This window comes from Pygocentrus nattereri, chromosome 11, assembly GCF_015220715.1.
Source record: "Pygocentrus nattereri isolate fPygNat1 chromosome 11, fPygNat1.pri, whole genome shotgun sequence".
Taxonomy (NCBI): Eukaryota; Metazoa; Chordata; class Actinopteri; order Characiformes; family Serrasalmidae; genus Pygocentrus; species Pygocentrus nattereri.
In genome coordinates this window covers 27,189,374-27,211,811 of record NC_051221.1, presented here as the reverse complement: position 1 = coordinate 27,211,811, position 22,438 = coordinate 27,189,374, and the positions used below count along the sequence as shown (strand labels likewise).

Here is a 22,438-nt window from a genome sequence, read left to right as displayed (position 1 = left end):
CCTCTCAGAAATTCTATGATTGACATACTACAGTACATTGCAATATCATGCAAAGGATTCACTGCTGGCAGAATTATCTCTTAGACACAAATCTTCCTTTACTGCTACCATAAGGCCTATTTAATGCATTTCATCTGGTAATAACGTGTGCAGAATTCACCACAACTAAGTGAGCCTTCCTGCTCTCATTTTGCAGCTTGTCAAATAAATTTCACCATTCCTAATCTCCTGCAAGTTGCACTGCGAGATTGTGCTGTGGCTCTGTGTGGGTGGAAGGCTTAAATGGCACCAAAGACCCATTACTCTGAAGAACAGTGAACAGTGATGGGACATAAGCTGACTTACACTCAATTATGCAGTGAAGCAAATCAGCAGTGTATCCCAGTTATTAATTGACTGTTTTGTGCAGAAAACACAGCATATTCTGTGATACTCTTTCAGTTAAATGGCTGTTTGATCATCAAAGACGCTTGTGGCAGGGCAGTCCTCTGACAAGTCTGTTATGCTATGCCGACTTTGCTTATTCACCTTCATTACTGAGTGCTCACAGCCCACTCACTTAAGAATATTTTGCCAAACCCCAGTATATAACAGCCAAATGGGCACTTGGTCATTGCTTTCTTCATTACATTATTAATCCTATGATGTATTCCTTGCAGAAAAGCATAATTTGTAGGCTATTTTTATAGTAATACACTACAACTGAATCTCACCCCCTTTTCTGGGGAGCCCAGAATGAAATACACATGGCAAATGAATATCTTCTAACTTCAAGCTAATTTATCCTGCTGATATATGGGATGTTGATGGGATGCAGCTAAATTATTAACCATGTGGGGCTCTGGAGTGGCACAACTGTCTAAGCAAAGGGCCTATTGTCAGGAGCTCACGAGTTTGTGCCAGAAGTCCAGGAGAGCATAATTTGCCTTGTTCTCTGGGTGAATAAGATGGCCCTCCCTTTCCCTCATTACTCAGTGCAGGCATCAGTTAGCTAATGTAATAGAACTGACAGTTAGTGACCTCCTCCAAGCGTGTTGAGCTATTCAATGACACTGTATTAGGTGCAGTTTGTGTCATGTGCTAGCCTACACTCTTCCAATTTGGTAGCATCATGTGACAAAGGGATACTCAACTCAAGTTGTGGCTGTCCATCACTAAATTGGGGAAAAGTAAGGAAGTTAGGGGAAACAAAACAAAAAAAAACAAAAAAACAAAAAAAAAAAATATATATATATATATATATATATAATATGAAAATGGCAAATCACATTTATTCACAAATACTTGTAATTGTGAGATGAAATGACAGATCTGAGCCCATCTTTAACAAGATTGTACTGACAGTTTCTCCAACAGGGACCTCTAGCACAGCTGACAGGCTGCCACTTCAAAAAGCCTTCCTTTATCATAAACTTACTTTACCTAACTTTAGTCCGCCACTCACAAAAGCTGAAATCTACAGAGTGGAGAAGAGCACAGCAGGATGCTGAGGCTTAGAGTGAGGAGCATGGAGAAGTGGATTAAATTGTATTGGTCTGCCGGTATAAACCTCTCTGGGCTCAAAGCTGAAGAAGGAAGTATCTCAGGATGAATTCTTCAGTATTCATTGAAGTTTCATAGCAACCAAGGTACAGTTTTTTTAATCTTGTAATTATTTATGTTAATGCTTTGTGTGGGTGGGTGTAGGTGCAAGGCAGCGGGTGGTTGTAACAATGTAGCTATTGTTCATGACAAAGACACTGTAACCAAGCACGATGTGCAAAAATTGCATACTGCTGACAGGCAAAATGATAATCGCCTCATAAAACAAAAGTAGTAAAGTAATGATTCAGGGTCTGCCAGAAGAGTTGCCATAATTGTTAAGCATACAACTTTTGTCATTACTGAGAAGGTAGAGGAGGGCCTACAATGACTGAGAGTTCTTTAATTACGTTGCATAGTTATAATGTTGTGTTTTTTTGTAGATCTACAATCTAAAAAAGCGGATCTCAATTGAGCCCATTATAAGTGACGATCATTCTTGGGCAGATTTACTAATGTTTTGTGCCTTCACATACATTGTTTTTGTATTAAAATGTAGCTGCTATAATTTATAAAAAGGGGCAACAGCTCTTTAGTGCTTGTACTGAGAAAAAAGTGGTAGATCTTTTGCTACATTGCATATACATTGCATATGCATGTATAGAAGTTATAGGAGTCCCTCTAAAAGCTTAGTAGATTACTATAATGAAGCATTTATTCTGGTTTACAAAGGCTGATAGTAAACACTGACTGTGCAATCTTTAATGCCTGAGAAAAGCTTGTCTCATTATAGTATAATAATAGAAGCAAACAAGACTACCATTATTGTTGCTGAGAGACAGAAATAAAGTTTATCACACATGTATTTATTTTAAACTTTGATGAAAATGAAACATAAACATGCTCACCATGGCATATTATTGTTCATTTGATTACAATTAAAAAACTGAACCAATTGGTTTTAGTGAAACAGTGTTCTAAACTGGTATTTCCTAATTCTGTGGGTATATTTTACAAACATCAAAGTATCTTAAGAGCAGGTTTTGCCTAAATAATGCTTTCCTAAATGGTTATGAAACTTTTTGCAAGCACTTTACTTGCTACTCAGGGTTTGACGCACTGTACAAAGCTATGAGGACACACTCACCACATGTTGAAATCATAAAATTTTCACAATATCACAAGTATTCCACAGTGTCTCGGCACAGAGCTCCAGTCCAGCTCAAACCATCAAATGTGTTTGTCAAAATAATTACTTTTCTCAATTTATTATGTTGCAATAGCAGTTTATTTTCTCAAAACAATTAAGCATTATGTCGACATTTTCACACACTCTCTCAAAGCATAATGATTTGGTCTTTGTTTTCATTATTTACAACAATTCATTATTTAAACCTGACAATTTACAATTTGAACCAAAACTAGAGGATACTTTTTTCTTCTACCTGGCAGAAAAGACCTCCATGCTAAAGCATGTGAGTCAGACACATGGTTATGTTCTGCTGCTTATATGTTAATTACCACGTTGTGACTGTGTTCATTTGCATAGACATTCTTAGTAGATAAGCTGCTAAATTAGCCACCTCCACAGGTGCAAAGAGTCAGCAGGCTGTTGGTAATTAGCACCTTTTTTGTAAATCTGGCTCTCTGTGTTCTCTGGTTCTTCTTGTTACACAGGACATGTGTCCTCAGGTAAATGTGCAGTAGAATCGGTACTTAATGTCCACGTCAACAGCGTCTGCTATAAGCTGGACCTAATAAAGCCTTGTTTCTGAATAGCAGCCAGCGAGTCCTCTTTGTGCTGGCTCCAATGCAGCTGCAGTGATATTGTGTGTGATAGCTGTGAGGAAAGCTTTGGTGTGAGTGGAGTAGGGTTCTTGCCGCTTCCTCCCTTATCAGCTCCAGTCGATCCGTCATGCAGAACGCAAGCGTGGGAGGCCCCGATTGCTGAGCGAGTCGATTTCACCTCGGCTCTGCATACATTATCAAACTATGAGAAACATCTTGCTTTTTCATCACGCCAGGCATATTGTCAATGGATCTGCTGAGAAATTAATGGGAGGGCTTTCTTTTTTTCCCCTCCCCTCCAACTTTTCTGCTTCTTCTGCTCTCTTCTTTCAATCTCTCTCTTATCTGGCTCCTTTACTCTGATGTTGACTAAACAAATAGAGATGGGGGATGAAAGGAAATGTGAGGAATATGAATGCGCTTTGAGAGAAAATAGCCCCATGAAAATATTTGAAGAGATGCCGCCGCGAATGCTGCTTCCCAGAGTTGTTTCACTGTATTGATTAAGGGTTATGATGATAAACAGTTGAAGGGGTCATTCAAGGGTTCCAACCAAGCAGTGCATGGTATGAATCAGAGTCATCTGAAATGCATAGTTTTCAAAAACAGATTCAAATTTACTGACACAGAAGAGATGGGCTGAGTGAAATCCTTAAGTTGTTGCCTCAGGAGATAGACACTGTCCAAATTTCACTCAAAATTAGCGCTACAGTGTGGAAAAATTTGGGCAGATTCTCAGTATGAGATTGGACTGACTCACTCGCTGTAATCACAAGTTGGCTGTTACCATGGAGCTATCAACAGCACATTCTCACTCACAGTAGTGTGAAGGAAGTAGAAGAAATTTTCTCTGCTGCATATAGAGTTTTATTTGTTTATGAGAATGCACCTTTAATTAAGTTCTCATACAGAAACTGGTAGTATAGGTTTTTAATATTGAAACAACAGATGCTTTCAAATCATAACACCCCAAATAAATCATCCTGTATTTATCTTAATGATAACAGCTCAGTAGAAAGCATTTGCTTGACATACTCTCTCCATCCCAGAAGGCCAAATCAGCAATTTTATGTAACATCTTTATGTAAACCTCAGAGAAACTAGGGCTGTCCTGAAAGTCCTTAATTTGGGCTCCAGATCCTCTGCAGTAATCAACAGTGAATATTTGAAGTTTGACCCTGATTGGAACTGGTTAATCTTCATCTGTATATGGTTGCAGGCTAGTAAAAGTCCAGTACAATGGGCACTGTTTGCAGCTGCCCTGGTAATTCATACGGTCTAGCACAACGTTAGCGTGATGTTCACTGCAGTGAGTGAGCAGGATACCAGGTAGACGAGGTGTGATGATATATATTTACACATTTTTTACAGTGCAATTAAAACATATAGTATAAGAATGTACTGAGAAAATGTGCTGTGGTGGCACCGCACTGTGTTGCAAGTAGTTCCGTTTTTTTAAGAGAAGAAATATTTGTTGGCTGTTTTAGGTTAATTCATACAAGGACTTTTCTGCTGAAGAGCCTGAATACGGATAGAGTGGTGAGTTTTGCAGAGTAGAGCCGAGGGATGTTTTAACTGTGTTTTAGCGCTGGAGAGGCTGTGTTTCTTCTCGTCGTGTTTGACAGTATTTTAATAATAAAGTTGCATTATGGACCATAACTAGGAGTCATCCAAGTGTCTCTGAAGAACCCTGAACATTATAATACTGTTGGCTAAAATATTTAGCCAAAAAATATATATAATAATGTCCATATCCAAAAATTAAAAAACAAATTCCTACCCAATGAACACATATCCGAATAATGGAATATTTGGTTCCAGCCCTAAAAGAAAGTTTTCAGGCTAACTACAGTACCCAGTGTATGGCACTACTTTTAGTCCTATGGTTTGGGTTCCTGCCAAATCCAACACCAAAAAGGTCTATTTCAGGAGTGTAATCCTTCCCTTAACAGGAAGAGAAAGGTATGAAGTAATCCATCTTCATCTAATATTTATTGCCATCTACTCTGTGCTGTGACTACTTTTGTATGATTAATACTTAATGCTAGCCTAGACATCCATCATTCTGATTCAGAGGTTTACACAAGTCATCATGCTTCTCACTGGCCTTCATAAAGACTCCCATGGGCAGCCTTAACTATCAGTCACGTAATTTTGTCTATTTCAGTTGAAATTAAAAATTAACTGGAGGTTTATATTAATTAAGTTTAGAGTTCTTGAAAAAAAATCTTTCTGTGATAAAAATGATCAAGGGAGCAATAACACAACCTTGTAACTTAATCTCTCTCATTCCTTTGAAGTCAGTTTTTTTTAGATATATAGCCCTTAGGTCGTACAATATCTCATAACATCTGTGGGGCCATGCTGCACTCAGTCAGTATCTCCTCATTCTGGTGCGTTCAGGTAGAAAGTCCCAGATTACAACCCAAGTTAGTGAACAACTCTTTGACAACATTATCTGGAATGCAAATAAATATCTGGACTGCAGACCAGTGTTGTAGCCAAGATCAAGACGCTAAATGCCAGGCAATAACAACTTTAAATGAGTGAAACTAAGAACAATATTATAAGCATAAGAGACTAAAATCTCATACATAATTGTGTAATGTAATATCAGACACTAGTCTGTTTTTCACTTATACTCTTCTTCTTCTTTCGTCTGCTCCCTTTAGGGGTCGCCACAACGGATCATCTGCCTCCATCTTGCCCTATCCACTGCCTCCTCTACTTTTTTGTTTTTCACTTATACTGACGCTATATATTATACTGACACTTCACTTATACTGAAATAGCACACACTCACACTGTGTGATGTGATGTTAGCTGTATTTCTTTCTGTAGGGTTGTAGAGTGACTGAGTAGTTTCAGTGTGAAAGTTTACTTTAGATGTTAGTAATTTTTGATTTTGATAATGGTTAGTAATTTTTCAGCAATATAACTTTCAAGCAGCAATGGCTGTGTATTTGAATCAGATCCAGACTTCATGCTCATTCATTCAGAGATAATCTTACTCGTCATTTTAAATGTTTTAAGGACAAAATATAGTGTCTTCCATGCAAAATTGGGATGACTGTGTTTTGCATGTAAATGACATTAACTGCCAGTTACTCCACAGAAAATAATGGTGAGTCTTTTCTGTCCCTTCGTTACAGGCCTACCAAAAGGCAGTCACACTACATCAGGCCTGGTTCATTGCTTCTCACTTCTCACTTATGTCCTTGAATCCCAGTGCTGTACCTCCAAACTGAAATTTTCTCCCAATGCCCTTCAACCTAACCAATTAAATCAAACCATTTAATGTTCTGTTCTATGTGCATCTCTCTGCCCTTTTCATTCTGTACAATAAGGGCCAGATTTACTACTTTTTAGCAGTGGTGTTACAGGATTATGTGCACATAAAAGCACTCTCAGCTGATTTTGTCTTTTGTCTATTCTTTTGTCCCCAGCCACCACCTCCCTAAGGAGACACGCTTTGTCTTTATTCATTTTTACTTATTCATTTTCATGATTTTATTAATTTGTACATTATAGCAGCATCCATCCGCCCATCCATTCTCTAAGCCGCTTCTCCCTCAGGGTTGCGAGAGGGTGCTGGAGCCTATCCCAGCGGTCATCGGGCATTACCTTTTTAAGTGAAAGCACTGGTGCCCACAGAAACCTGCAGGTTTTCATTGGCTGACATGGTTAACTAGATAGCCACAGTGGTCTTTTACCACCCATTAAAAGTAAAAAAAAAAAAAAAAAAAGTGATGTCTGCTACTGCAAGCAAGCAAGCAAAATTTATTTATATAGCACTTTTTACAACAGATGTTGTCACAAAGCAGCTTTACAGAACAATCAGCATTGCAGAAAGAAAATCCAGGTCCAAGCCCCTATAAGCAAACCAGTGGCGACAGTGGCAAGGAAAAACTCCCTAAGGTCAGGAGGAAGATTGCTATTGTTATAGGGGAAGAGGATGGTTTCCCATTTGGTTATTGGTTCCCCTCAAGGTTTCTTCCTCTTGCAGTTTTTCCTTGCCACTGTTGCCACTGGCTTGCTCATGGGGCCTCAGACCCTAATTTTTTTTTCTGTAAAGCTGCTTTGTGACAATGTCTGTTGTAAAAAGCACTATGTAAATAAACTTTGATTTGACTATTATGATCTTCTGCATTTATAGGAGTTTTCCTCTCGAAATAGAGGATATTATTACAATGAGGTATCTCCTCCAATTTACTAAGCCTGATAGTAAATGCTGACTGTGTACATAATATAATGCCTGAGAAAAGAATGTCTTATTTTTTGGCACTAACATATGGCTGCCATTATTTGCCTTCAGAGAGAAAAGGTAGAATTTTTCAAACATATTTGAATTTATTTTGTTGACAAAAAATGCCCGCATTGTTTCATTATATATAAGGCTGGGATTGGAGAAGTCTAGCCTAAGAACAGTTTTCTCATAAACTCAATTAACATCAATATTTCTGTAATTCTGCTTTATTGTATTTCCAAGCCAAAGTCACATGGATTTTGTCTTTGTTTGCACTTACATAGACAAAACATATCTCACCATACATCATCAGAGTGAAACAACGCAAGTCCTCAGAACATCACTTGCCAGATCTGAAAAAGATTGGTGCTGTAATAACTAGATTGTCTCCAGGACAAGGAGTTTAATTTCTGTGTTCCTTGTAGGAAAAAACATTAGTTTCTGCATCTGGAATGCAACTTTCTTAAATATGCACTCAAGCACACAGTACAAAGATGCATTAGCAAAGACACATTTGCTTCCTGATCATACCTGGCAGATGACATTGTATCATCAGAGACTTTTTGTTCTGTCACATCATTGTTAGAAAACAATCTGAACTGACTCTGCTCTCTCTCTCTCTCTCTCTCTCTCTCTCTCTCTCTCTCTCACTCTCTCACTCCAAGCGCCTTTGTGTTGTATGTATAAGAGACTGTTTAGCTGTTGAAGTAAAAATATAAATACTGATTCTGTCTGAAATAATCTTGAAGTGTAAAAATCAATGCTGAATAAACTGTTAATGTTGTCAATGATTTAAATGTTTGAAATATATCTATATCAGTGAGTTCATACAGTTTGGAACCCGGAAATATAGTGGTTGATGTGATCAGTATTTCATTATTCCTGCATGCTGTGGCCTTTGTTTAGCGTAACAGAAATTTCACAGCCACTGATTTACTGTTTGTAGCTATAGCTTAGAGATTAAACTCCAAATTTCCAACCAGGATCCAATTAACAAAATTAAACAGTAACTTTACAATATTGTGTGGTTTACAAATGCGTTCTGCACAGAACTCAAGTTCAACTCATCACACCAGCCGAAAATAAATGTGTTTCAAATAGACGGAAAATAATTTATAATAAAATAGAAAATAACTTATCTTCTCAAGTTTGTTATATTCTCAAAATAATTTTTATAGTGAAATAATTTAATACTTTCTTTTTTGATTAATTATGTCATGTTGTCTTATGAGAAAAATATGTCATTGTTTTCATCAAACAAGAACATGAAACATATAGAAATATATAACATATATATAAAAAAACATATAAAAAGTGAGTGGTTTTACTAGTTATACTGTGCAGGTTATATGTTAATAAGCTGTGCCTGTGTTTATTTGTAGGAGACATTCTAAATTGGCCAAACTCATTGGTATAACCTATGTTGTCATGTGCCATGCCACATTATGTATGTCAGTAAAACCGCAAAGTTAAAGGTTAATATCCAACAGAATATCATACATTTCTAGGATCTCGTTTTACACAAATATAGAGATCATATTAGTAGAGATTCTCTATGATATCGGATCACATCAGTATGTGCAGATATTGGCATCAGACATATGTTTAAAAATTTCAAACCAACATCTGATGTGCTTAATGTACTCCACAAGAGCAGAATGTATATACACTAAAATGTCTCAATTTTACTGCATTTGTGATCATATAGAAAACATAATTTTTATTACATTCCTCTGTAATACATTGTGTATCTCTCATCAATATACATGAAAAGTACTAAGCAGCATCCCACCATTCCCATATCAAAGTATCTCTGACATTTAGAGAAGATATGTGTTTCCACATCTTTATATGGACTGTTCATAAGAAATTAACAAACTAGTCACTTTTATCAACCTTTATGCTCTATTCTAATCAATATCAAAGAATACTGTCCCAAATGCAGTGGAATTGTACTGCAACTGTACATCAGAGGAAACTTCACTTTAATCATTCATATTTATTGCACTGCACTGATTCTTGAAAAGGACCTGGCTGAACACTGACCTTTCTCTACCAAATCAGTAACTACTGAAATAATTCAAATGTTTTCAATGAGAATCAATAAAGTATAGATTCCAACAGGCAGCTACCTCTAGTATAATTTTATCATGCAAATAAATAATGAAATAGCCATTCTGCACACTAGTTAAAGCAATTTTAGGTTCTAAACAACAAAAGCAAATATACAATACTTACAGTATCTTTTCTCTACTTACACAAGTTCATAAAGGAGGTTAAAAAGTTTTCCAGGTGCCTGTAGGCTATAGTGAAAGCCTAGAGGGGGCCAGTTAAGTCTATAAATAACCAACGACATTGCAAACAGACAGGTGCAATCTCCCTCATGTTCACTGGATGCTAGAGACATATGGCCCTTTGTCAAGTAAGTGCTACAGTAACAAAGAGCGGGGATGAATGGCTTGTTACCAGGATGCTCTCTGCATAGGCTTGTAGCGCAATGCAGTGACGCTTAAGAGGATTGCTGCCTTAATGGGCCTCTCTCTGAGCCATTAAGACATTGCACATGGAGGATGGACTCTTACAACGCCTTGTAAAATATTCAAACAAGCATTATATATATGGCAATTTCCTGCAAAATCACTTTCCTGAAGAACGCTCTGGTTTAGAGGTATGGCTCTATAGTCACTCTGAAATACACAGTGAGCTCAAGTCTAGTAAAGTCAAACACACTTTGTACTTCTTCCCACTCCTCCAACTTCTCTCTCTTCCTCTCTATTCACTCTTCTTGTCAGCCGGTCTATGCTTTGTCTCTAACAACTGTCCCTCTTTGTCACTATAGTTGATTTCCTCTATTTGCTTCTTCTCATATCTTGGCTGTTTTGCTCCTGTGCTTTAGTCATCATAAGATTAAAAGTGAGATCAACAGGAAATGTACAGTATGCTGGCACTGTTGGGACAAGACCCTCCATGACTAAAAACTGTGCTGTGTAGCAGATCCTATTTCTGTCAGCCCGGTGCCAAATAGGAACTGGAGTTAATGATCATCTGATGCAATTCTAACACTGCCCTGTGGACTTACACTAACAAGGCTAGTTCAGACTCTGCAACTTTAGCCTAATCTAATGCCACCTATTTACTGAGATCAAAACTGCAAGACCGCACTGGCCTCTTTGTTTTACTTAATCATGGCAGATAAAAGCAAAGAGGAAATAAAGCTACAGGGAAGAAACTAAATTGTTTCTCAGTATACATGAGCTTAAACACGATTGTTTCTCAGTATACATGAGCTTAAACACGATTGTTTCTCAGTATACATGAGGTTAAACACGATTTTCATAATAATTAGTTAAACTTTTATCACAGTTTATAATATTATCATAGTATTGTAAAAGTACTTTAAAGACATGTTTTGAATGTCAAAGATATATTCTAATGTCATTTTTAATAGCAGCAAACATATAAATGAATTTACAATAAATTAATTATTAAAAATACAAATGAGAAACAGTCCACATAATGCTGTTCACTGTGAATCATTATTATACAGGACTATTAGCAGTAATCACTGAATTTGAGAGCCCTGCTACAGAGCACTAGGGCTTTCGCCAAAAGCTGCAAAGCTGCTCCAACATAAAATAAAGCATGGAACATCCTACTCGTACATGTAATACACCACCATAAAAATTCCATTTCCTGAGCTTTACCATATAATCATAATGAATATGTCTCACATATCAATATATAATAGTGCTTAATGTGGACAACTTTAGTTTATTAGCAGCTTCTATTTATCAAGAAAAGCATAGAGCAAATGTTGGAAGCTAATGGCTAGCTTGAGCCCACACATGGACTTCTGAGAAATGAATCCTGTAACAGACATTCGGGTAGCTTTTTTGTATGCTGCAGCTTTATTGTGAGGCATTTAGTAAATATTTAAACTTAAAGCCTAACACGGAATAATACTGGATTTCCTTTTTAGCTCATAAAGATCCTGCTGTCCTGTTTATTAAACAAAAATGGTTTCTTCTGTAAGTTCAGTATGCTTTCATGTGTTTTACTGCATACACACAGTTTGTGAGTGCAAATATATATTGAGGGAGAAACACTTCTCTGTCTGCTCATCCTTCTGCTGTGCTGTGGCTACATCTGTTCTGATTGTTTACGAGCTTTTCTCTATCTAAAACTCTCTGGTGAACCTGAACTTGACTCATTGAATTAGTTGTTTCAAAGTGTCCATGATAGCATTACTGTGTGTGTTAAATACTGAAGTAGACTGAATTACTGAATACCAGAACATCTACTTCTCAGTGTACTACTACTGCATGTGGACAAAAAGGTTGAAGCATAATTGCCTGAGCAGCATTAGTTAATATGAAAGTAAGCCTAGTTTAACTCACTAGGTAAAGTTCTGGGCTACAGTAAGTCTTTCATTTAGCTTGGAGAATTTTGGAACTAGATGAAGTGAAAAATCATTTCTGGACTTTTCCCTCACACATTGAAAACTAAACCTCAGCATAGTTCTTTATCTAAAACTATTACCTGCATTTGATTTGCAATTTACCTTCAGCCGTGGCATTGTGACCCCATTTTCAGAACAGCTCCTACAGTAGCATAAAAGTATGGTCACCGAAGTGAAACATATTGTAGCTCAAGGGAAGTGCTTTGGGGCTTACTGCTGGGGCTCTTTTGGAAGGATTTGAGTTTCCAGAGAGTTCACTTCACTGTTGAGCTGCAGTGAGATGGATGAACAGTTTTGGGTACATGCTAGGATTACATTTTATTTGGTATAACACTTTCTGTTTTTCTTCAAAACAAACAACTGCTGGGTTTTTAGGTAACTAGCCATGCGTGACTGGCTTTCCAGAAACCACCGCTATGGATTTTTATAAGAAATATGCATGATATTGTACTTTTGAAACTCCTGGAGTCCTAGAGGATAGTGCACTGCACAGTTTAATGCTATTGTCGTTCCAATATATGTATATTATTCAGTTCAAAAGTTAATTATCAAGTTGAATCAGGTGTGTCAGAGCAGGGAAACTCCTGAAGTGTGCATTACTGTTATCCTCCAGGATCTGAGCTTAAGAACAATGGCTTAAATGAAAGCGTTAGCACACAGCACAATTAGATGTTGAGAAATCCATTAATACCCAGAAATAGTCAGGGACGTGCAGCCCATCTGTGAATCAAAATGCAGTGTCGGCTCTAATCTAATGGCTCTTCTGAAAGGTTTCTCTGAGTTCAGGCATTTACCAAGCAGTTTATCTTGGTAAAAACAAAGAATTCTTCAAAATGTGTGAGAAGTGTGGTCATCATTATCCTTTTTTTAGTTGACACGTAATTTAACTTAACCTTTATAGAGAATAACGAACTTTAGATGACTCAGCTTTAGATTTCTGTCTAGTGAGTGCCCACTAATATGCAATTCATACATATAAGTGAAAGGTCAGTCATAAATAAATGATGCATTTGGAGAGCTTTAGAACCGCTACTGTAAATACTCGCAGGGCCACATAAGCAGGTACAGCTCAAAATGTGCCTTGATGATGCCATAGTATGTGCTCACAAAGCATTGAAATTTGCTAAAGTTGTAGATAATCACGTAGAATCACCTACTAATCACGCTGTGGAACACAGTGTTTAAAAGGTGTTGTGAAATAGTGGAGCCATCAACATGCTTAAGATAAAATGAAGCTTGTTACCACCACAACATTTTACAGGGGTGTAATTCTGCTCTGACTCAAAAAAATAAATAAATAAAAAATCAGAATTAAAAGAAACTGTATTTGTAGGCTCATATTACCTAAAATAGATGCATTTTCAGAAAGAATGCTTCCTGTTCACAGTTAAAATACAAGGTGTAAACGGCTTAGCACAGCTGGCCCTCAGTGCTCATGGGTGGGTAAAGGTGTAGTCAATATTGAACATAATATCTCATATTAATTAGTATAAAAATAATAGAATAACAATTTGTATTTTTTCCATTGTATCCACCTATTAAAGTACAAGCCCAAATCAGCCAAATGGAATGATATAGCTATGCCACTTTCTAGCGCTGCTTAGTAGCAAATAGTTTTTTTTTGTTTTTTTTACCAAGTCTGACATTACAATAGCTGCTTTTCTTGTAAGACCCATGCTGTGTCTCAACAAATCTATTTTCTAAAACGTTTTATTTAAATATGTTTAACTGATGAAAATACATCCTGCTGGATACAACATAAACATTCTGTCAAGGCTAACAGCTATAATGTGATTGAGGAACTGTAATGATGGGGAGCGATGTTGAGGTGCGGAGTCATTGCTAGTGTGTATGTGGTGTTTCACTTCACAGATGGGTTAATTGCGGAGGACATTACAGACATAATGTAAATAAACAGGTACACAAACAACAAGGCTGGAAGAAAAACAACAAACAGCAAAGACAAGGGGCAAACACAGGGCTTAAATACAACAGGGATGATGACAGACAGGTGGAAACAATCAGGGGCAGAGTCACGGGATTGGACTAAACGGAAAAACAAATGCATGTGGATGATCAAAAAGTAAACAGAAATAGCACATGGAGGAGTGGGAGGAGCCAACAGTGACAGGAACATTTTATAAAAACACACATTATCTTGATCATTTGAAGGGTTTTGTTGTTTTTGTTCTATTCCTGAAGTTGGAAAAGTATGAATGTGGAAGCCCAGACTCACAGCTCAATGTCGGAACTACTCACAGGCAGACTCTTGCTGACTCTAATATAACATAAGCCTTATCTGTTACCGTATGTGTTGATACAAATACGATATCTAACAATAAATGCCATTATTGGTAGAACAAATGATCATGATAAATCATGATAAACTTATCATGATAAATTACATCACCTTATGTTGCAACATGCTTTTCTGAGCATAGTGTGGACACACAATATTAAGATCACTTGGTTAATTAGGCTTTACTTAACTTTTCTTAATGAGTCAATGTACACCTTTTATTGAAGACATCAGAGGAATAATTTCAGCCTATTTACAATGTTTTACAACACATACACTGGCCACATCTGCAAGCATTGACATAGAAATTCAAAGTAATTTCTAGGAAGAAACCTCAGGAAGACTCTCTCTCTCTTTCTCTCATTCAGTGGCTGACTTCTGATGCACATCAAATAAAATGGAGCTTGTTCTATGAAATATGATCAAAAATGAGCACATTGGGCATAAATCTCCATTTGCACAGTGGCATCATGGTGATACTGTATGAGCTTTGCTGCCCTCTATGGTTGGGCAGAAGATCATCCTTAAGCACTCTTTGCCCAAAAGCAGTTCATCTAATTTAGCGGATGGGAGGGGTTGCCGTAGAAACTGCTCAACTGGGACTATCTCCAGATGGAGAGAGAAGAGAAGGTGCAAGAGACTGGATAAAAATATTTCAAAACTTCAAAGGTGAAAACGAAGGAAAGAAGAAGGTCTGAAATATTTAATCTAACCTAATAGGATTAACAGGCTTCGAAAATTATTATTTGAAGACGTCTCTCCTACACGGTTGTTAGCCATTCTGCAAATTCGGAGAGAATGGCAGTTCAAATTAGGTGGTTCTGGGCAAGGCTGAGTTTCAGCTCCCTTTAACATTATGTAAATGCCTTCTTAATCCATGACAGCTTATCCCAGCCAATGAGGTCAGTGACTTTGCATCTAGGGGGAAGATTTCCACCCTTTCAGCAGCATTGCACTGAGATGCTACTGTATATTCCATTTATGCAGCCCCCTGAACGGGGCTTGATTTCCCTGTGGCAGTTAAGGGCTCATTAAGTCCCTTTAACATGGGGGGAATGTAAGTCTCCTCTAAAGTCTGTGGGGATCTGTGAATGAGAGGCTCTACTCTGAGTTACCTGCGGTGATATTGCAGGTATGGCTAATTGATTCTGAGCCAGACGTTTTACAACAGCCTGCTCAGCAAAGAGCAAGGGAGATATCCAGCTATGCCACTTGTGATTATCTTAGGCGGGCCTACAGAGCTAAATAGGAGCAGTAAAGTGTTATTTTGGCGTACAGATAAAGTGTGATGGGCTGTGGTTCAACACAAAGCTACAATCTTATAATCAACAATATAGTACAGACACTCCATAAATCCAAGATCACTACATGTATCCCAGAACATAACACACAAACATAAGGAAAGAATCTAGTAGATTGTACAAGCATATAACAAGATAAATCACACACATGACACATCTCAGAATGACAGATTGCACCACTTAAAACAAACTCACATGGTGGTATACAGTGCATGAATGGGAATAATGTTGTTCCCCAAGGGTGGAAAATCATGTTCTTGTATTCCGCAGCTTCATTCAGTGCATGACTGTCATTATTCAACATTATTGTTATTTATTATATAATCTACATATACACTCTCAGTAGCCTGGCCTGGGAAGTCTACATGCTGAATACTGCGGTCAGTAACATACCCAAAATGTGTAGAATTTTATTAACACCTCATGATTTATTTAATTCATGTTGAGTTTTGTATAAAGGTCATATATTGAAGAACAAGAGTGCTGCCAGAATAATTTTGCTAGTTAATGGAGGTTTCTAAACTGAGTGCCTGTTTAGATACCTGCATTTCCTTTCAGCTTTTCTGACTGCAGTAAACAGTAACTACCCTATGAAAATGAAATCTATATAGTTATATGCTATAATCACAAATATTATCACAAAACATAAACAGAATATTGCAATATGTCTTTACTCTGTTACTTTTTTGTATGAAAGAGCACAGTTTTATGGTTAATGCTAATATCAGAAGCAGTAAAACAAAGTCATTTTCCATGCAGAGATTAACAATAATATCAGAATATAGAGATCAGAAAGGTGTTTAGACCTGAATGATGTTTCAAAATTATATTTGATGATGCATGTACTGTACTCTGCAAGACCAGATGGTTTAGGTGATACTGAGCTATAGTACTAAAATATCAGCTGCTTATTTATCTTACTATATTTGTAACCTTATACAAATATGTGTTACATTTTTCTGTTACACTGGTTTACGGGCCAGTTTCTACACTTTATAAGTGCATATAAGCATTGTTATCAGCAGATATGTCCACAAAAAAATCTGATTTCAGCATCAGCCCACAATTTCCATGTCAATGTATTCTTTCTTCTGTGTGTAGTTTTAACTAAAAAATTGTTTAAAAACGAGTTTTATGAGTTCTTAAGAAAGAGTTCCATTTCAGACTGTATGTGAAAAATACTGAGTTTTATTTTTTGAGCATGAAATGTCTTATTTCCTGGAGTGTGTCACGCTATCCTTTGATGTAAATACTGTAGAGCTCCGAAACATAGAGCATCAAAATAGATTCAACAACACCTACACTTTCCTTTCTTCTTCATAAAGACAGCTATGCAATTAGACACATACCAGACATGAATGCACAAATACACTCAGATATGGACATATAAATTCACACACACACACACACACACACACACACACACACACACACACACACACACACACACACACAAACTCTTTCTCTCTTAATGAGTCTGGAGATACGCTGCAAACTGTTAATCGCTCACATGCATGGCTCAGCTTATGAATTTTAATTCCATAATTACAACATAATTAATGCAGAAGCCCAGTGTCTACATGAGTGCAAGTGCGGTACACTGCAGTAATAAATCAATCACACAGCATAAGGGGAGCATGATTTCATTACGATGCCCTCTCTTGGCAAACAGTTGTGTATGCGCAGGGGACTGCTTGGCAAGTCCATTACCAAACCTGTCCCCATAATTATGTTCACATGCATCATTTAGGCCCGGCCTTTTCTCCCCCTCTTCACTCTTAATAAATTACAACACTATGTAATTCTGACTGGCCATGGTCTTGCAGCAACACCACTGTGATACATTACTGGAACAATATATCAGGGACAAAAGGCTGACACTCACCAGTTAGTGGTTAGTGAGAGCAATTTTGAGAATATAGGAGTTAAAAAAGAGCATCCCTGTATATACTGCTCAAAAAAATAGGGAACACTTAAACAACACAATTTAACTCTAAGTAAATCAAACTTCTGTGAAATCAAACTGTCCACTTAGGAAGCAACACTGATTGACAATCAATTTCACATTCTTTTGTGCAAATGGAATAGACAACAGGTGGAAATTATTGGCAATTAGCAAGACACACTCAATAAAGGAGTGGTTCTGCAGGTGGGGACCACAGACCACTTCTCAGTACCTTTCTGCTTTCTGGCTGATGTTTTGGTCACTTTTGAATGTTGGTGGTGCTTTCACACTCGTGGTAGCATGAGACGGACTCTACAACCCACACAAGTGGCTCAGGTAGTGCAGCTCATCCAGGATGGCACATCAATACGAGGAGACAGGCCAGTACACCAGGAGACATGGAGGAGGCCGTAGGAGGGCAACAACCCAGCAGCAGCCCCGCTACCTCCACCTTTGTGCAAGGAGGAACAGGAGGGCCACTGCCAGAGCCCTGTAAAATGACCTCCAGCAGGTCACAAATGTGCATGTGTCTGCACAAACGGTTAGAAACCGACTCCATGAGGATGGTATGAGGGCCCGACGTCCACAGATGGGGGTTGTGCTCACAGCCCAACACCATGCAGGACGCTTGGCATTTGCAAGAGAAGACCAGGATTGGCAAATTTGCCACTGGCGCCCTGTGCTCTTCACAGATGAAAGCAGGTTCACACTGAGCACATGTGACAGATGTGACAGAGTCTGGAGACGCCGTGGAGAGCGATCTGCTGCCTGCAACATCCTTCAGCATGACCGGTTTGGCAGTGGGTCAGTAATAGGTGGCATTTCCGCACAGCCCTCCATGTGCTCGCCAGAGGCAGCCTGACTGTCATTAGGTACCGAGATGAGATCCTCAGACCCCTTGTGAGACCATATGCTGGTGCGGTTGGACCTGGGTTCCTCCTAATACAGGACAATGCTAGACCTCATGTGGCTGGAGTGTGTCAGCAGTTCCTGCAAGCTGAAGGCCTTGAAGCTATGGACTGACCCGCCCGTTCCTCAGACCTGAATCCGATTGATCTGGGACATCATGTCTCGCTCCATCCAACAACGCCACGTTGCACCAAGACTGTCCAGGAGTTGGCGGATGCTTTAGTCCAGGTCTGGGAGGAGATCCCTCAGGAGACCATCCGCCACCTCATCAGGAGCATGCCCAGGCATGTAGGGAGGTCATACAGGCATGTGGAGGCCACACACAATACTGAGCCTCATTTTGACTTGTTTTAAGGACATTACATCAAAGTTGGATCAGCCTGTAGTGTTTTTCCACTTTAAGTTTGTGTGACTCCAAATCCAGGCCTCCATTGATTAATAAATTTGATTTTCATTGATAATTTTTGTGTTATTTTATTGTCAGCACATTCAACTTTGTACAGAACAAAGTATTCAATGAGAATATTTCATTCATTCAGATCTAGGATGTGTTATTTTTTGAACAGTGTATATATATATATATATATATATATATATATATATATCACTGTTGTTGGTGTGCGTGTATGTCTGTGTGCGTATTTGAAGTCTCTGGAACTCTGCAGGACAGATGAAACACAATTCTTCCATAAGATATTCTATCAGTTAGTGTTTTCATGATGATCGTGGTCAGCACTGTCTAATGTCTCCACACTGGTTAAGATCTGGTGATTGTGACATCCATAACATATCACCTACATAATTTTCATACTCATTAAACAATTCAGAAACCCTTTGTGTCCTGTGAACGGACTATCATCCTGGAAGAGAGCACTACCATCAAGATAAAATATTTTTTCATATGATAAAAGTGAACAGTTAGGTTTGCAGTGACTCTTCCCCGTTTAGAAAACAAGTACACCCAAACAATGGCAGCAAAATCCCCTACAAAGCATAACAGAGCCACTGGACCCCCTCAATGTAGGGATTAAGCGTTCAGTCTTGTGGTGTTTCTTGGTGTGCACCACACACGCACTCGCACTTCTCGAGAGTATTTCCTTGCATACTGCACTAATACGTGAGCACCATGGTCACTAAACTTTCAACCACAATTTTTAACCCAATTTACTATTGTTTTTCCGTTAAATCTAAATGCAGATATCAGTTTAGTCGTTATTTCTGTTGAAGTATAAGACTGGACTTGAGCGGACTTAGTGACTGAAGCTCCTGCCATCACTGTTCCAATTATGAACCCTCTTTCAAAATTACTTAGATCTCTTCCTCTTGCCATCTTGGTGTAAAATCGAGGTCAGTTGAGCCTGCTTAGCACTTTTTTACCTGCCATGAGCATAGTAGTATGTTAATCGCTTAATTATATTATGCATGTATTCCTGCTGGAAGCACCTGCTTCTATATGTTTCTCCACTCATTTAGCCAAGTTTTAATTTGTCACCTGTCTGTATATTCTTGCTCTGCTCTGCTTCAAAAATAAATATTTTTTCTTTAGGGATGCATTGATACTGAGTAGGAGTAAAAGTACCCTTTTTAGTACTCGAAAAAACTGAATAACCTATCGTAGAATTAAGCAGTTATTAGTGTAAATGAGGGCAAAGTACCTTAACAGTTAAATAGCCAAAATGTTACCGTTTAGACGTGCATTAGCTAGCTATGCTACATTAGTTACCCTGGATTGAGTAGTGCTGCAGTGGAGAACAGCAGGTTTAGTTCCTTGTGAGAAAAGTGTTTCTGTATAACACTGAATGAAGTACATTTCATAGGTTTGAACCGTGATCTGTGTCTTTAAACATCAGTCTCTAAAGCAAAGTGACAGCAGAAATCACATCCAAGGCTAAAGCATCTGAAGAGAAGTCTTTTGACTGGTTGAGATGAATGCTCTCTAAATCCAGATGAACATTGCGCAATTTTAGAAATCTTGCTTTTTGGTGACTCACACTGCATGTCTGAATAACCCATCATGTATGGAAAAACCTATGATTTATATACTCATACTGTACAAAAACATGAATACATGAAACGCAGCCTGCACCAACAGCTCTGCCTGTGAACTATTTCAAACAAAGCTGTTTTATTCAAAACAAAAAGCTCTGTGCTGAGTGCTAGGCAAAGACAAACTAAGCAGAGCTGCTAACACTGTGCACTGAAGCTAAAAGCAGGCGGTGATGTAAACGTTAGGACCATACAGTTTCTATACAGCTTATTTTACAAAAGAATCTATGTATTAATGTTTTTACTTTGCTATTCTATTCAATCAAACAGAGTGAAGTTGGCATATATAGACTTGGGTGGGAAATGTCTCCAACCATAGTGGGGAAGCAGCTGTGATTGTGTGCGTAAAATGGGCTAAAATAACACAATGTAGGTCTGGCAGGAATCTGCCAAGGCGATTAGCTTAAAGTGACTGATGGCTTTGTGTCCAACCTCCACAGAGTCAAACTTTTCTGTGTGAGCAGAGGTTCTGTACTGTGTTCATTAACGTGGCAGTGTGCACTCGGCTTAGGTCACATGGTATCAGCAGGTGTGAGAATGTTGGTATAGGTGAATTTTTATGAGTATGTTTCCACTTTTTGGTTAAATGGCTGAATAATCACAAACATTCTGGCAGATGTGCTTGGCTTGCTTCTGATTGATGTAGTAGAGGACTTTCATCTGTCTCTAAGAATGGTTTAACAGAATGCAGAAATGGATGAACCTGCAGCTTTTCAGACATGTCCTTAAAGTAGGACCTCTACATTTCTTCATACTGACTCACCCTTCAAGGCTTCTTCTGTTGAGACAGCAAATGCTCTATCATCTCATTGTCAGACCATGTAATCTATCCAGTTTCTGAAATGCCTTGTGTCAACAGTGTTCAACAAACATAGAAAAGGCTGACTACCATGAACCTGCACCTTCCCGTCTATTTAAAGGGTTTCTGACAGGTTCTTTTGAGGACACTAACTTTTCAAAGAAAATATTCCACAATATGAAGGAAACTAATTCTTAATGACTTCAGTAAAAAACTGATATTAATTTCATGTCACATTACCAAACAGCAATAATAGAGCAGCTTAGTTGATACAGAAAGAAAAGAAAGAGCCACAGTGTATTTAGTAACTTTCACCCACCGGTTTCCCGAGAGATCTGAACGAAGGCCTCCACACCGCTTTCTCCATAGTTTCCCTCAGAGGCAAGCGTGGAGACGTAGTTCCAGCCCATGGCTGTAACAATGTCCAACATTGCCTGAGCCTGGTAGGAGTCAGGTGGCACCACTCGGGAGAAGAAGTCATAGCGGGTGTTGTCGCTCAGCTCTGGTGCGGTAGATGCATAGCTAATCTGAGGGATCTGTGAAGGAAAAAAAAGAGTTCTAAGAACCATGAACTAAGATTAAAGGATCCACTGCCAAAAGAATAATGAAGTGAGAGTGGTCCAAATAAGAGATTACTTTCAAATGTGATTACTCTCATGAGTCTTTAAAAAACTCAAAATAGTTTGCTCTCCTATATACTTTATATGAGAACTGACAACAAAGAAAAAAACATGCAAGGCTTCACTGCATGTGGATGTTTCAACTGGGATTAAACTGGGACATGCCCACGTAATTGTGTGCCTTGGTGAACTGCTGCAGGTGCCAGCATTTGAAATCACTATTCGGATATATGTTATGCTACATTACAGGGCTAAAATATGTAGGTGAGTAACTCAGTGGAACAACAAATTTGTTTTATTATTTCAACTTCACTTTTCACTTTTTTCAGAGATCTGGACACCTCTGGAGGAAAAGTGTAACTGCAAGCAATGTGCGAAAGAACATTTTCTAACATTGGGTGTGCTTTGTACCTCTTCCCTGCACGGATGCATTTAATGTATACGAGTGCATCAATAGAGTATCCAAAGAGAACTTGAAGGAGGAGATGGCTTCAGAGGATGTAAG

At 38.3% G+C, this 22,438-nt stretch overlaps 1 protein-coding gene across 1 annotated transcript in view; it reads right to left on the bottom strand.

The window, feature by feature from the left end:
* grm8b (glutamate receptor, metabotropic 8b) overlaps positions 1-22,438 on the bottom strand; it is a 144,646-nt gene that overhangs the window by 85,369 nt on the left and 36,839 nt on the right. The window contains exon 3 of the mRNA XM_017713622.2: positions 21,633-21,849. Coding sequence (XP_017569111.1) covers positions 21,633-21,849 — 217 coding nt within the window. The remainder of the gene's footprint in view (positions 1-21,632; positions 21,850-22,438) is intronic.